This window comes from Trichosurus vulpecula, chromosome 1, assembly GCF_011100635.1.
Source record: "Trichosurus vulpecula isolate mTriVul1 chromosome 1, mTriVul1.pri, whole genome shotgun sequence".
Classification (NCBI taxonomy): domain Eukaryota; kingdom Metazoa; phylum Chordata; class Mammalia; order Diprotodontia; family Phalangeridae; genus Trichosurus; species Trichosurus vulpecula.
The window spans coordinates 37,867,068-37,880,438 of NC_050573.1; the positions used below are offsets into that span (position 1 = coordinate 37,867,068).

At 36.5% G+C, this 13,371-nt stretch overlaps 1 protein-coding gene across 4 annotated transcripts in view; it reads right to left on the bottom strand.

Annotated features, from left to right (window-relative positions):
- Positions 1–270: 270 nt before the first annotated feature.
- Positions 271–13,371, bottom strand: part of SBNO1 (strawberry notch homolog 1) — a 70,637-nt gene continuing 57,536 nt past the window's right edge. For all 4 annotated transcript variants that reach the window (XM_036742297.1, XM_036742296.1, XM_036742295.1 and 1 more), the window contains 12 exons: positions 12,638–12,773; positions 12,074–12,186; positions 11,887–11,958; positions 11,313–11,412; positions 7,873–7,947; positions 7,219–7,365; positions 7,039–7,133; positions 6,794–6,886; positions 4,524–4,661; positions 4,139–4,215; positions 2,301–2,494; positions 271–1,756 (listed from right to left, as the gene is read on the bottom strand). In XM_036742297.1, the coding sequence (XP_036598192.1) occupies positions 1,614–1,756; positions 2,301–2,494; positions 4,139–4,215; positions 4,524–4,661; positions 6,794–6,886; positions 7,039–7,133; positions 7,219–7,365; positions 7,873–7,947; positions 11,313–11,412; positions 11,887–11,958; positions 12,074–12,186; positions 12,638–12,773 (1,383 nt within the window). In that variant the 3' untranslated portion in view covers positions 271–1,613. The remainder of the gene's footprint in view (positions 1,757–2,300; positions 2,495–4,138; positions 4,216–4,523; positions 4,662–6,793; positions 6,887–7,038; positions 7,134–7,218; positions 7,366–7,872; positions 7,948–11,312; positions 11,413–11,886; positions 11,959–12,073; positions 12,187–12,637; positions 12,774–13,371) is intronic.

Here is a 13,371-nt window from a genome sequence, read left to right on the forward strand (position 1 = left end):
CACTCAGTTTCCACCAGGAAGCACCTAACTATAATGAGACAGAAATTCTCCACCTCCAGGTCAATGCCAGAAGACTAAAAGAAACAATGTGGAAACTGACCTTGTCAAAGCACGGGTCAGCGCTACCACCTATCACTGCCTTATGGCAGGAAGAGCTTACTTACAATGGAACAGAAAGTCATACGGAGTGCTGAGGCAACCCATTTCTGTAGGATGCCCAAAGTGAAACTGTTGCTAAAGGGGATGACTGCCTAAGCAAGAGTCCACTTCTTGTTAGTACAATAACTTTTATTTGACATCTACAAGATTTTGGTGTCTTGCAGCTTTCTGGACAGGTTTATACAATCTCGAAAGTTTTCAATAGTGCAACCTGTGCAAGCAAAAAAAAAAAAAATAGACAAACATTGTCCCTCACTTGTTATAAACATTTACTATTATAGGCAAAACAAAACTTACCCATATTATAGATAAGTGACTATTCACATTTGTACATTACCATTTTAAACAGCTCCAGATAAACTCTACAAATGTCTTACAACATATTAAACAGTATTCAAGTTACTGGGTAACAAAGAGCACATACAGCAGAAGCCTCAAGTGTTTTCCCCACTGCCTAGTTTACAGATCAAGTAAGGTTTCATCTTACAAGTGACAAATTAAATTACATTAATGAAGTAAAAAATAAGAGGATTGTTTTGCAAGGTAGAGGTCAATTTGCACTTAGTTTCCATAACCATCTCCAATTAAGGAAAAATGCCTTCTTGAGAGAAACAGGCTTTGAGCCGTTTTTTGCAGCACATTAGGAGTATTATTAATACATTAAAATGAACTAATTTTTAATTTAAGAATTTTATCACAAAGAAGGGCATACGTGTGGTGGACTCACTGCCTCAGAGAAGAGGGGAGAAAAGCAACAATTGGGTATAAACCCTATAAAAATGCATTGAGCAGAGCTGTCTGTACAGTTGTGTTCCTCTCCGCCCTCTGACTTTGGTGGGATCTTACTCACGGCGTGCTTTCAAAGACATGCACTGTCCGAACAAAAACTGGGAAAGAACCCGAACGCATGATGTGCAACCATTTCCATTTCATGCTTAGTTCTAAACCTGTTTTACATGTTGAAAAGAAAAATCAATATAGATTTTCTCTATTTATAGACTCAAAGACATGCATCCTGGGAGGTCTTGCCCAGCCATGGCATGGATGTCCTGCGTAAACCCTGAGTGCTGAAGGGCAAAATCAAGGTAAAGCCAGTTTGGGAAATTCCACACATTTTTGCACAAATTGTGGTCTTAGTTTAAGAAATAAAAACAAACAAAAAAAGCTCATGAATTTAAAAAAAAAAAAAAGACACCCCTGCTTGCCCAAAGTCAAAGCAAATGGGAAGTTAAGTACTAGAGGAAAAGCCTATGTAGGGAAGGACATTTGCACCACCATCAGCATCGCTGAGTCTCAGTTTGGCCATCTTTTCCAGGTACCTCCTCATTCCCAAAATATTACCAGAGAGAGCGCAACTGAAAAAATTCTTTGGAATCTGTCCCTGATTTTTATGCAAATGATATGCTTGGATAGCTTTTCCAGAAACACCCATGTCAAAACCTGCAGTCTGTCCTTTACAAGTTGTTCAAATTGGTGATGCTCTGTGGGTGATGCTGCTGCCATATTTGCTTTTGCTGGACAGCCAGTTGCTGGGACTGGTCGGATGTTGACAGAAGATTTACAAGGGGAGAGACACAATTTGCAGGAATGATCAAACCTGTAATTAGAAATAAACCAGAGGTTGGCTTTGAAAAATTCTTAGGGTTTGTCTAGTCATGCAAAAGCCATACTTTGGAACTGAAACAAGTTAGTGACTGAGATCAGATTTGAACTCAGCTTTTTGTGATTTCAAGTCCGTTGTTTCAAAACCTAGTTGGAAATAAAAAGTACATTTTGGGGGCCTTTTTTTTTTTTATAGTGGCTTGGATCTACAACTACACTGCTGTGAGAACTTGTTAACAGGGAATTCCTTCCACAACTCCTAGCAGTGAACAGGGGAGTGGGGAAAAAGACCAGGGAGAGGGGACTAGATGCAGAGAGAGGCTAGGTGACTTGCCCAGGGTCTTTGCTCAATCAGTATGTGTCAGAGTTGAGAAATGAAAGGAGACCTTTCTGACTCAGAGGCAAGTGCGCTCTCCAGTACCCCATGCTGACTCTAGAGAATAGAATTTATCTTTAGAAACAAAAGCCAGAAAGCAATGGGTTCTGTCTTATACCTTCTAGACTAGCACTGGTTACTAAGCAATATAAACAAAACGTACCCACAATCCGCTGCCCATCCTCTGTTCGTAGCCGAACTATCTGCATCTTCACATTTGTGCCACTGACAGATGCTAGAACTCCCTCAACTTTTGTCCAAACACTCAGTACCGAACCACATAAAACATAATAGGTGCGGCATCGAAGACCTATTTCACAAACTAATCCCAAGCTTGCTTTTTTGCAATTGCCTCTCCTGGGGGGAGGGGAAGAAGAAAGAGGGAAACAGATTAATACAATGTTCTGATTCTTCAATGTCAAAGACACATTCACAATCTCTACTTACCCCACAATCAGTTGGCTCCATTCTCCCTTTCTTATACTTCATACATATAACTTTATCTCAGGATCAGTAAATCTTTTTCTCATTAATATGTCTTTGTAATTTTAGATTCTCTATCCAAACTCAGCAAATAACCACTATTTTGTTTGTCTTGGTCCCTTGAAAAGGGGCTAACAAGTTTTTAGTTAACTACTTTAGTCATCTAGTCACTTCAATTTTACATTCATTACTCCAAATGTTAACACTGTCAGGAAATGCTGCTTCCCAATTTCAACTATTACTATAATAAGCCAGTGATATATTATTTAAAACATCAGTTATTGACAAGACTAAATCAGAAAGGCACAAGACAATTTCAGTCTCCAGTGGAAGATGACATATATTCCATCAAATTATCAAAGACAGAAACAGCAACAAGTTTAGAATTGAGTGCTTCTATGGCAAAACATTAATATGTCTTTAGAGGATCACATCAAGATGCTAAGATTGAAAGACTAATAAGGCATAATAAGCTTACGGATAGAAAGGGCATTCTTCTTAGAAAGTTCAACACTAGGGCTCTGAATATCATTTTAACAGCAAATAGTAGATTAAGAGGTTAGGCTTGTTCAAAGACCAGTATCTTCTAGCCCAAGGCACCAGAGATTAGAAAATGTTGATGTTTTATATTCACAATGACAAAGTTTCAGATCGCTAAAAGCACTGAAGTCAAACTACATATAGCATTCAGTTTATTCACAAATGCAGAAGTTATTACCAGAAGGCCTATTTTTAGGTTAGCTTCTTTAAATGTAAAATCTGGAGGCTTTTCCTAACACCCAACACAGTACCATTTTCCCAAAGAAATGTACTGCTCACTGCAAGTCAATGTTACCCATCTGCCCAGTAATGAGTAGATAAAAAAATTAGGCCTATTTTTTTCTATCACTTTTCACAAAATGGGCCACCTTCTACCAAGTGAGCAAGTAATCTTAGGGCATACAAGATGCCTAGATAGAAAAGGTATGCTAAGACAATTGGAATATTAGAAGCCACTGAATATTCATTCCAAATCATACATAGTAGCCAAGGAGTTACTAGGAGGAACTAGTAGTTCCTCACCTACGTTAGAAAACGCAACTCATCTAGCAGAATATAATCTAATATATAGTAGTTTAGGAACTTCTGGTGCTTTATTCCTATTGTAATTCAATTTGCTTACTCAAGCACTAAATAATAAAATTCAGATCTGGGAGGGTTGTATCTGAGAAGTTTTGGTTTAAATCCTAAGAGTGATCTAAACAAAAAGGAAATTTGGAAAATAGGATGATACGTTTACTCCCCATGAACAGAATAAGCTGAAATTTGAGCACTGGGTACAAAAATCCATGAGGACCACAGAGAATGTACAAACAGAAAAAAGTAAAAGTCTGCCTTTGTAAAAATCAATATTTAATACTTTAAACTATTTAACAAAACAAAGACACCAGTATTTGTTTTAAAAAAAAAATAAACGCAGCCACATTACTAAATTTTCATTACATGGTCAAATATTCTGCAAATCAAATAAATACTAACCAATATGCATGAGTACACGTATCTGCAGATGAATTATACTGATCTAGCCAGTGAGCCAGGGCATCATCAGAAGTGACCTGTAAAAATAAGGCAAAATCCTAGTTATGAGGTAATAGTACCATACTCTATTTTCCTTTAAAACAGCTCAAACACCTTCTACATGAAGCCTTTCCTAATTTCCCCATGTATTTGTGCCTTTTTCTCTCCCACCCAAAAATGAACATTCTTGGAGGGATTGGGTTGTCTATAACTCTAAAATCTCAATCATTTTGTGATAATCATCTTTTGCATTTTTAATAAAATCAGAATTGCCATTTAAAAAATAAATTACATAGGAAAGTTTACAAAGTCTATAAACACATGGACATACACATAAGAAAAGTACCTTCTTATACTTCTTTTTCAGATCAGCCAAAGTCTCTAATTTAAGCTGTTTCCCAGTATTTGGTCTATAAACTAAGAAAAGCTTCTTTTTGGGATTCACTTCTTTCACCAAGATGGAAGTTTTCTTATTATTTCTTATCTATAAAAAAGTCAAGAGATATCATTCTAATAAAATATTTTAATGAGATAACACAATTACTTGGGTCTACTATCATTGATCCTTGAAGGCAGCTTAAGCATGTGCAGCCAAATCTGAAGAGCCACTGTATTTAAACTTCATTGATATAAAACATGTGCATCTGCACATAACTTTCAAAAGAAATGTTACTTGTGCCTTTAGTTTCTTATACTGTAATCACCCCCAACTACCCAGATGCTCCAACACCCTGAGTAGATAAGTTAGTCCAAACCCAACTGTGCTGGATTGCACACTGGACCTGGGCCTCCTCTCCACTAAAAGGGAGTGGTGCTCCATCTGCTTTCTTTTCTAGGATCAGGACTGTTACTGTCATTAATCTAGAACAGGAAGCAGTTAATACTAAGGTATTGACTGTGCTTATGTATATTCCAGGCAACAAGTAGCAGACTATAGTCACAAAACATCCTCACACTGTGTTCTTCACAAGAGTCGCTGGGACATATGCAACAATGATCCTCTTGGTGATCTTTCTGCAAATACTCATCATTAGCATAGCATGAAGGGGTGACCTAACGGTCCATTTGATAATATTTCTGGAAGCTTTTGGACATACGATAAAACCAACTCCTTTCTTTACTTCTCCAAGGGAAACCTGTGAATCACCTTCCACCAAACTACAACTTCCCTCATTCTTCTGGTTTCACTTCTTTCAAGAATTACAAGGTTAATAGGATTTAGCTCCTCTAGCATTATGGCCACCAGGCTAGTCAACGGACAAAGAGGATCAAAAGCCCAATGAAATTCTTGTAGCCTAAAAATGGATTATGAACATTCACTGTCCCTATCCTGCAACTGTGACTACAAAAGTAAGTGGGCACAGACTAAGGTCAATTTCTTATATTTGTTTCAGGGGTTGCCACGGTCCCGAAGTTTCATCACCAGGTAGCCAGGCTCCTGGTGTCAACAAGTTCACGATATCTAACCTCAGTCTGTTCAGGTCTTAGCTTGGAGCAAAGACCATAGCTTTTGAGAACACAAGAACACTATACAGAGTATATACATAAAATGTTCTACTCTTTACATGTTAGCTGAGAACCTGAGATGGGAGCCTCTTGAAAGCAGGGACTGTTTTTGTCCTTTTTTGTATTTCCTGTACTTAGCACAGTGCTTGTCACATAAACTCTTACATAAATTCTTTCTGACTGACTAGATAAAGAGTTATACGCAAAATTAAAAGTATCAACTTGACTCCCTTTCATCATCATTTCTGGAAAGGGTCAAGACTGGATCCTTCCTCAGGCCCTCATCTCTGCCCTGGGGGGGGGGTGGGGGGGAGGGGAAGAGGAGGGGGAGGTTTCCTCACAGGTGTAATTAACCAGCCCTAGAATAATAAGCTCCCTTCTTAGCCTAGGGGCAATGGCCCCCCCCCCTCTGTTCTTTTAGAGGTGAAGCTCCAACCAATCAGCTTCCAGCCCTGTCACTGTCATCATTTTTATACCTCTTCAGCTTCTACAGAATAAAATCTTTTTTATAAGTTACTTTCAAGATGAAGAGAAAACAGAGGCATCTACAAAATGATGGGATCTTGTTTTCCATCTGATGATTCTGATGTGGTTAAGAGTACAGTGACCTTCTCTTCTGGGCCTCTTATCTGACATCCTTCTGCTCTACTGATCTCTTTTCCCATGGATGACACAGACTCTCTCTAGAGGAGCCCAGGGCTGCCAAAACCCTCTGCCTCCCCCCCTCTTCACCCCACAGCAGAGCTTCTTAGCTTCTAGACTTTGACACTCAAACCCAGGCACTGGGTCCTAACCCCACCCCCCAGGCCCTTCCAGCTCCTTTTTGTGTACTATCTTCCCCATTAGATTGGAAGTTCCTTGAGGGTAGAGACTCTCGTCTTGTTTGTATCCCTAGTACTCACTCAGTAAAGTGCTTACACAGTCATCACTTAATAAATATTTTGCCTTGTCACAGAATGTTAGCTAAATAAAGGAGTTAGAAGTTTCATAAAAGTATCGTACAATGTGTTTTAAAAAACATTAAAGAAACCAATAAAAACTACATTGCTGGAAAATAAATTGGTCCCATCTCAAATCTCAAAGTCGTTCACATTTATTAGAGGTTCCTACTTGCAACGATAAATAAAAGCCATCATCTGGTCCTGTCTGTTCGGCCCAAATCTTAGTTGCTTCTTCCCAAGACATTCCTCTCTCTACACTGATCTGTAAGAGAAACAAGGTAAAAACTAATGAAGGTATCACTGTGAGATACCTGACTTAATGTTTTAAATAAATTTAAAATAAATGGAATCTTCAATGGATATTCATCTAAGTATCATATTTGACCTTAACATGAACATGTATATTAAACTTACTGTATACAGTTCGACGTGGCCTGAGGTTGAATATCCTGGTGTTAGAAATTTCTTAGCATCTGTTTTCCTCACCTTCTCATCCCCAGAACCAAGATCTTTAAAGAATCACAAAATTAATGTAAGAAAAGATTAATAATAAATGACTATATTTAATTACTTCATTCTGAATTTACTACTTACCTAAAATACCCATATCATATCTACCATTCTTTTTGGCATTTTGTATGACTGCATTAAGTGTGTCTGAAAAATACTGAAACAAGGCATTCTGCTGGTGGACTTCCATACCCAAAATACGATTTAGGAATTTTCCTATGTTATTGTAATCTGAAAGGGAAGTCACAATAAATCCCCGATTAATTGAAGTGATAAGGAACAAAAATATACATTTAATCATCTTCTTTCAATGACCATCCCAAGCCTTGCTCCGTTCTCATATATAGTTTCCTGACTTCCACGATCTTTTTCTCATCTGAAATTGCCCAAATGAAAAGGACCATACAATTTCACACTTCAGCATTTTTTCCTGCTACTACTTCATATATACACATGCACTGTCTTCTTATGCTCCAATATATGGAGCATGCCAACCTTTGTTCACAGCCCATAGAAAAACAATGAATGAAATAATCCCCATTCACCAGAAAACTTACATTTTAACTAGGGATATGAGAACACCCCTAAGTGTATAGAGAATACAAAGAGAAGAGTTTGTTTTTGGATTCTCCCACAGCATTTGCCAAATGCACATTTTTCATTCCCAGAGATATTCATTAACTTAAAATACTGAATTCTAATTTACGAGTTAAATATAAACAAAGTCAAGAGGAATACCTTTATCAAGAGTCAAAATTCCAGAGCGGTCTTCCACATTTATAAGGCCCACACCTATTAATCCTTGTCGGACATCTACAATAAAATATATAAACATCTGTTGAGTGACCTTCTTGATAAGCCATTACCTAACCACCACAGTCATCCGTATTTACCACTGCTCTATTGTGTGCTTCAATTTCATGCAAGGAGCAAAGTGGTAGTGGTGGTGGGAAAAGGGTGAGAGGGGGGGGGGGGGGAAGAGCTGGCTTAATACACTTGATATTAAAGGCTAGATACCTAAGAGAAAAAATGATCACAGAATTTACAAAGGTCTGTTCTTCTGTACTCTGGTAGCTCTAGGGTAAACTCAGGATACAGAATGTCATCCACACAGGATCCTGTTTAAGTCTGTTAATATTTTAGTTTGAAAACATTAAAGCCACTGAAAGCAAGTATTCCTACATGCCAAAATCTTTATTGCAGCACTCACTGTTTGTGATAGTAAAGAACTGGAAACAAAGCAGATGACCACTGATTGGGGAATGGCTAAAGATACTGTGGTACAAGAATACAATGGAATATTAATTACTGTTTTGTAAGAAATAATGAATACAGAGAAGCATGAAAAGGGCTACATGAAATGATGCAGAGCTAAGAAAATATACACAGTGACTACAATAATGTAAAGTTATCAGAACATTCATAAAAAGTGAACGCTAAAAAATTCTGATCATGTATATTCCACATCTTTTCAGTTTTGCTGATTTTTTGGGACTTTTTTATTTAAAAATATTTTTTGCTACATGAGAATAAAAGATGGCTCTGTGGGAGAAGAAAGAATGGAGAAAATTTAAATGATTAACAAAAGTTTAACAAAAAAATCATCCGAAGAAACCTACACTTAACATCTGTGTTTTAAAACTGTCATTGATATTTTCTCAACATAATCTTCTATTCTCCACCTACTTGTTTGGTCAAAGCTTTACACTTCTGAAGTTATAATCTGATATGTTTGAGCAAAAATACTAAGATTCTTAATTGAGAAATATAATCACATTAGCTCCTATTTGGCCTCCTCCTGAAACTTGGGTTTTAATGTTGGTTCTCCAGCCTGGCATATACCCAGTTGTTCAGGAGTCTTTCCATGGGGTTTCTTCATTTGCAAATCATGGGATAGACTACAACTCCATTTACTCTGGGGATTAAAATGTGCCCATGTACTTAAGGAGGGGCAGTCTAGTGGGTACCCAGAGAATAGAGAATGGCTGAAAAAGAGGGTGGCACGAACCTAAGCAATTACTGTACCCTAAGAAAAGAACAATACGAGAAATTCAATGAAACTCATAAAGCTGAGTCTAAGTGATGCAGAGTAAGCAGAGACAGGAGTTCATTTTATATGAAGACCATGATAATGTAATGGCCACCGAAAGGCTTATTGTGGTCAATGCAGGGACCAGCAGTGGTGACTTCAGAGAGCTGGCAGCGAAGTAGGTTTCTTACCTTTCAGGAAGAAAGGATATTTGTGCAAAATGAGAAGATTTGCAGACAGAGCAATGTGTTGGTTTTGTTTTGATTATTCACTGGGATATCAGTGAAGTGGGAAAAAAAAACTACCAATGGCATCCAACAAAGTTTATTTAGGGAATTTCAAATATGCCTGCTTAGAAGAAGCAGCTTATAATAAAACAGTAAAATGAACTGAGAGGTGTTACAATTATTTGATTCATAACTGTACTATTTCAGAGTAAAAACATCATTGATTTTTTTTATTTTCATAATTATGTCAAAATAAAAGCATAATTTGGGCAAAGATCAACTAGCACTAACATTTGACAATTGCTAGGTATTCTGTAAAACACACAGAATCATAAATATACCTATTTAGAAAAGAGGTAATTCAGAAAAAATTCTTTTATAGAAAATATAAAATGTTACTAGGGTTGACCTTCACAAGTAGTGTTTATAGTACTGATGTCTAGCTTAAAATATGAGGCCCAGGATGGACTGTACGTAACAGAGGGCAGGAAGAAGTCAAAACGGCAGGTTTCAAAATGAAGAGAAAGGGGAAGAAAGAAAACCATTTTTGTATACTTACCCATCACCTGATATAAGAGGGGACACAATGAATATTAACAATGGACACCCAGTGGTTCAAAAGAGAAAAAATGTGCAAGAAAAGAGCTAATAAGAAAATCTATGGCCTCATATAACCATGCTTTCTACATCTGTATATGAAAAATAATCAAGAAGCCAGTGAAATGGAGGTAAACTTGACCTTACAGAGATCACTCAAAATTCATGGAATGAGACCTAATGACTGAAATTTTAAACACACACATACACACACACACACACAGTAGAGCAATGTTATAGATTAAAAAAACTATTTATGTATGGAAATTCAGGAATCAGAGGGAGATAACAGATACATGGGTGAAGATCAAGTAATGCAATGCTGACACCTTAGAGGCTTTTCCAATAAGAAAAGGGACAAAGCAGATGACCTTGTTAACTCTATTTTATCTGATATAAATCCTAGAATTGCCTGCTATACCAATGAGACAATAAAAAGTAATGGAGAAAATAAGCATTGTTAATCAAGGAAGAAAAGATTATTGTCTTTTACAAATGATGATGATTTAGAGAATCCTGGAAATTCAAGTAAAGATTAACTGAACTTAACTTCAGTAAGATACAAAATAAACCCACAAAAATCAAGGTTTCTGTATGTTACCGAAGAAACTTAGTGGAAGGATACAAAAATACATTCCTTTCATAATGGACGATATACAAAATATGAGAGACTTACCATTAAATATATAGGAATTATATTAATACAAGAATAAAACAGGCTTTCTATAGAGGAAGAGATATGTGCTGCTTGTGATTGGGCAGTGCTAATCTAATAAAAATTATGAATATCTAAATCAATTCATAAATTCAACAAGTGTCATACCAATATGCCAAAATTACTTTACCTGACAACAAAAGTGACTCAAGATAACAAGGAGAGTTCTTGAACAAGTATGATAGAGAAATGACCATAAAAGATCAAATGGACAATTCTGATTACAGACACTTGAAAGGTTTTTGTACAAACAAAATTGTTTCAGTTAGAATTCAAAGAGAACGGACTAACTAGGGAAAAATTTTTATTTGTTTTAATTTATTTGTTATTTTCACTTAAATAGTTTTCTTTATTTTGGGGAGAAGACAATTGGGGATACGTAACTTGCCCAGGGTCACACAGATGGCAAGTGTCTGAGGTCTGATCTGAACGAGTTTTCTTCATTTTAAGGCAGGGTAACGCTTTTTATTCAGGTATAATTTGAATGACATAGTATCAGAGAGCCTTTAACCTGGAATTTCTGTGCTAATACTTTAAAGAAATTTTATTCATTTGAACTTGAATAAAGTTATATTTTTGTATCTATATTTTGCTCTATCTAAAATTTTACCTTTGAAGAATTCTCCTGGATAGTCAGGAGGTGGTGAGACCATTGGGGAATCTAGGTTCACAATGGATTTCATAACAATTTCCAAAGCATTTCTACCATACTGGAGAGAAAAGAAATAAAGGAAAAACAACCTGTAAGTATTGACATCCTGTATAAAAAAATAGCATTTTGCTGTCTGACATACTGAGTCTCTCAATCAGATATATAGCATGTACAAACTGACTAATTTCCAAATGATTTTGAAAACAATGTTACTGTGGGCTCTCAATCAGAAATATTTGAGAATTTCAAGTCTATATGGCATAAATAAAGGACGGTTTTAATATATTTAGATTCTTACATTGCCCCAAGAACTACAACTGAATGAACACAAAATTCTTACCACTTATACTAGTTAAAATGTATGTTTATCAATGTGTTTTCTTAGTATACTTACTTTAAGAATTAAATATTCTTCTCACACTAAGTAGGCTTCACTAATTTTCTGTGAGAGGAAACTTTTGGGATTCACAACAATACTATTTCAAATTAGGGGCAAAAATATTTAAATACTGAGACTACGGGCAAGACATACCTTGTTATCAAAATTGAACCTGCTCAAATCTCGAGATTCCGTTGCTCTTCGGTCACCATGTGTGAGCGCCCCCTACCAAAAACACACAATTTCAAAATCATAGCACAGTAACTCCTAGTACTGAAGTCAGCCATATAGAAACCATATTCTTTAAATTACACCAAAAAGGAACTTCACAGCAACTTACCAAACTCTCCAGTCTTTTAGCAACTATAGATGCAAATCTTTGCTCTCCAGCCAATTCAGAAATTAGAAACACATATTCTGGAGCAGTAACTTGGTTCGATCTATGAGTTCTTCCTGCATTAAAAAAAAAAGTGATCTTGCTCACTAGGTAAGACGATTAGGTCTATTCTTAGCTTCTAGTAGAATTAGTATTCAGTAGGATATGTACTTGTTTCTGACCTAATCAGCACAGTGACGCGGGCCGGGCAACGGGGGTGTGCACTCTCCCAGTGTAACATAGGAACAGTACCAAACAGGAACCCATTACTCGAATAAATAAAAATGCAGCCTTTGGTTGCATCCCCTTTCTCACTGGGAATCTGAAATGAGCTGAAGAGGTAGGGATATGGTGGTGGTAGCAATCTGCTGGGAGACTGAGGGTCCAAAAGAAGATTCAGTCTACTGAATTATCGATCTACTAGGTAACCATAAACTAAAATTACATTCTTTCAAAATTAAGGGAACCAAGTTAATTGTGCAATTATTACCTTATTATGCTATCTGAAAGTAAACGACAGTAACTCACCAAACTGTTGAATTGCTCTATCGGCACTCCAAGGCAATTCCAAAGTCATATGTACTCTCCGCCTCTGATTTTTAGCTCGACGATCTGCTTGTAATGAAATACCTGAGCTGGCAGCTTCTGAGATAATGGCAATATTCTAGATCAAATGAACACAAAATATAAACAATCTGCAAATAAAAGGAGCATGGCAGCAATCTGAATACCTAATAAGGAAATACAAAATTCAAAATCTCCAAAAGAATTTTGGTTGTATTTATAAAACCTTTGCTTGAAATTACATTTAGCGACATACATCAGTCCCATATTCAGAAAAAGAATATTAAAATAACTGATAACTGCCATATCTACTTTAAACTAAAAATTAATATGTTTTAAAAGTAACAGCAAAGGAGTAGTTTTTCTTATCCAGGTTATACAAAAATATACAAATGTACCTCCCTGCCCCTGCAAAAAACCAAGTTATTATCATCTTTGTCCATATTATACATGTTACATAAACTCCTCTAATTTGGTGTGAGAAAGAGGAACTTTGGTATCACATTTTCTTGTAAGCAACCACGTCTAACAATTACAGGAGCAATCCACTGGAGAAGAAATCAGTTCTGAACGATCTTAAACCTTTAAAAAAGTCACCATGATTGAAGATCTTTCTAGGAACAGTCTAGTAGCCACCCAGTTACAACACTGTGAAAAGCACTTCATAGCAAATGGCATTTGGATATGATAATGTACCT